At 32.1% G+C, this 2,800-nt stretch overlaps 1 protein-coding gene across 1 annotated transcript; it reads right to left on the reverse strand.

Annotated features, from left to right (window-relative positions):
* Positions 1 to 280: 280 nt before the first annotated feature.
* On the reverse strand, positions 281 to 2,218 carry LOC130997487 (protein CURLY FLAG LEAF 1-like). The gene is made up of 2 exons (XM_057922819.1): positions 1,730 to 2,218; positions 281 to 748 (listed from the first exon to the last, which is right to left on the reverse strand). Exons 1-2 carry the CDS (start codon positions 1,916 to 1,918, stop codon positions 446 to 448), a joined length of 492 nt encoding a protein of 163 aa, XP_057778802.1. The 5' UTR covers positions 1,919 to 2,218; the 3' UTR covers positions 281 to 445.
* Between the last annotated feature and the right edge of the window lie 582 nt (positions 2,219 to 2,800).

Genomic DNA, 2,800 nt, shown 5'->3' on the forward strand with positions numbered 1-2,800 from the left:
ATCTTGTTTTTCGGGTGTCTCACCTATGTTCCACTTTTTTTTTTTTTTTTAATTTCAGTTTCTTTTGTTTTAATTTAATTTTGTTAGGATTTATTATACCCAATTGCGGCACATACTTATTTTTTAGCATTTAATTTCAATATTGTAAGTTAATAAAATGATATTGATATTTAAGATGGGAATAAAAAAAGTTCCACTCTAGCCAGGTTAAAAAATAATTACCATCAATATATGGTCAAGGTAAACTAAAAGCGACGAAAAAATAGCTTACATGAAATCGTTGAAAATTGATAGCATCTATTACCAATTGTTGCGACATACATATTCCACAGGGGTAGGGGCGGAATTTTTAATTAGTAGCCGAAACAAAACACCAAAAGACTAAGCAGGATAGGTGGATGCAATTTACACAAATTCCGAAATTACCCCTAGATGCCATCAAAGCTCAAAGCCCCCAACTAGAAGGGGCAGGAGCTTTGGCTTTAGGTGAAGATGATGCAAGAGAATGGACATACTTACAATTAGGGCAAGAGGGTGAAGACCTACATAATATCACAAGAAGATGGCAATTGGAACAAGCCAATGCCACCATATTGCTACTTGATGATGACGACGACGACGATGAATTTTCTTTTTGCCCTATGTTGTGGCCCGTCGATATATTAAGTTCGAGGTCGAGCTTCTGTTCCTCCGGCCTCATCCAGCTCTTTCTTGATGTCTTTCGGTTTACATAAAACATTCTACCTGACTATAAAATTAAAAGAGTTCATTATTAATACATGTCACGTGAATTAAGAATGATTTTGGATATGTTACCGAAAATATAAGAAATATGAAGTTGGCCCCAATTCATATGCCGACTAATGTAATTTTATTTGATGACCATATAATTTAATGTGAGGATGATTGGCCCCACCCCCATTAAAAGACTAGTAGAAATTTAATAAAATACCGACCGATTGCTGAATTATTCTCTACCTAGCTAGTAGTTGAGTTTTTAACACTCTTCGACTCCGCAATCAACACTCCTTAACACTTCATATTTCTTTTGCTATACAAGTAAAAAAAAAAAAACTTTTGGTATTTGCCCTTTTGATTATATATATATATATATATATATATATATATATATATATATATATAAATCAATAAATCTGTGCAGCCACATTGTGGCCACCCACAATTTAATTTAATAGGGGAAATTTCAATTTGTTTAATTTATTTTTTTAAATAAAAATAGGATTTAGTTATTTTATTGTATTCTCTACATTATAATTATTTTTTTGTAATTTTTTTTGCAACTTTTATTTTTTAATAAAAATAAAAAGTTACAAAAAAATTATAAAAAAAATAGTAACTACAATGTAGAGAATACAATAAAATAACTAAATTTTATTTTTATTTTAAAAAATAAGTTAAATAAATTATTTTTTTTCTATTTAAGTGAATTGTGAGTGGCCACAATGTCGCTATTTAGCATTACTCTATACAAATATATGAATGAGCCCTGCAAAAGAAAATACTAAATATACACACTAACACCCATAAGAGTTATGAGGGGCTTAATTCCTATAGGTTTTTGAAACTATCAGAATTTTATGCAAATTATTGTGTGAAAAGCTCCCAGCAACGAATCGCGAGCCGCCTGAAAACTATATTTTCAAAGAAAATTTAGAAAATATAATCCCAGGAGAAATTTAAAAAGAAAAAGAGAGAAAGAAGGGTGTACTTGAAGATCAAGACATTGCTCCCAGTCAGAAGGCAAAGGGTGTTTAAGTTGAAGATCAACAGTGTTTGGAAAAGCTTCTGTGCTCCATTTTCTCTTCATGGGGAGGCCTGTTTCACCGCCGTCGTCGCCGCCGCCGCTTTTGCCATCGGCATAAAGGCCTCCGGCCAGAGACAGTTGGGTGAATTCCATCACCAAATTTCTTGACTTAATTAATGTGTTAAGGTTGCAAGAAGAGGGAGAAGTGGATTTTGAAGAAGAAGAATATGGTAGGGCATGCAAAGTTATAAGGGGGGAGAGAGAGAGACTTATATGTATTTATTTATAAACATATATATGTGATGGAAGATTAATGAAAAGGAGGGCAGGCCAAGCATTAAATGGTGACAAGTAGATGTCACTTTAATGCCTAAATCCAACAACTGAGTCTCATAAAACCGCATTTATAACACTACTCATTATATTGAGAAACCAAAACCTCTGAATTTATTGTGGCTGTCACGAAGGTTGTTTGTGTTAGATATATACTTACTGGCTTTTCCTTGTCTCTTACGTAAATCATCCACGTACTACACTTGTATACGCTTACTACAACACTAAAATTACCTTTCAAATGCATTTCAAATAATAAATCAAGCAGCTCACAAATTATTTGAAGCTCTCGATTTCAGAAAAAATCATTCAAGCTTGTTTAGTCAAGAACGGTAAATAAACGAATCAAGTTTAAGTTTGGTAATATTCGACTCCTTACATAATTTAGTATAAGACATCCCATTCAAAAATATCACATCTTATTTCATACCGCGTATCAAACAAACCCCAAGGCCAAGGTATACAAAGTATTACGCCATCTGAACGATACACATTTATTATCTCACACTCTATTATAATAATTCAATGCTCTTTAATTTCATATTAATGAGTATTTAGAGTAATTAATTAATTTTAATTTAAAAGCGCAATCAACAACTACAAGAACAATCATAATCTCAATAAAGTTTTGTACCCAAAACCAAAATACAAATTCCAAAAATTCAAGCATAACCTCATCAATCAACTCCTAATTAAATCACC

Source organism: Salvia miltiorrhiza, chromosome 1 (assembly GCF_028751815.1).
Source record: "Salvia miltiorrhiza cultivar Shanhuang (shh) chromosome 1, IMPLAD_Smil_shh, whole genome shotgun sequence".
Lineage (NCBI taxonomy): Eukaryota > Viridiplantae > Streptophyta > Magnoliopsida > Lamiales > Lamiaceae > Salvia > Salvia miltiorrhiza.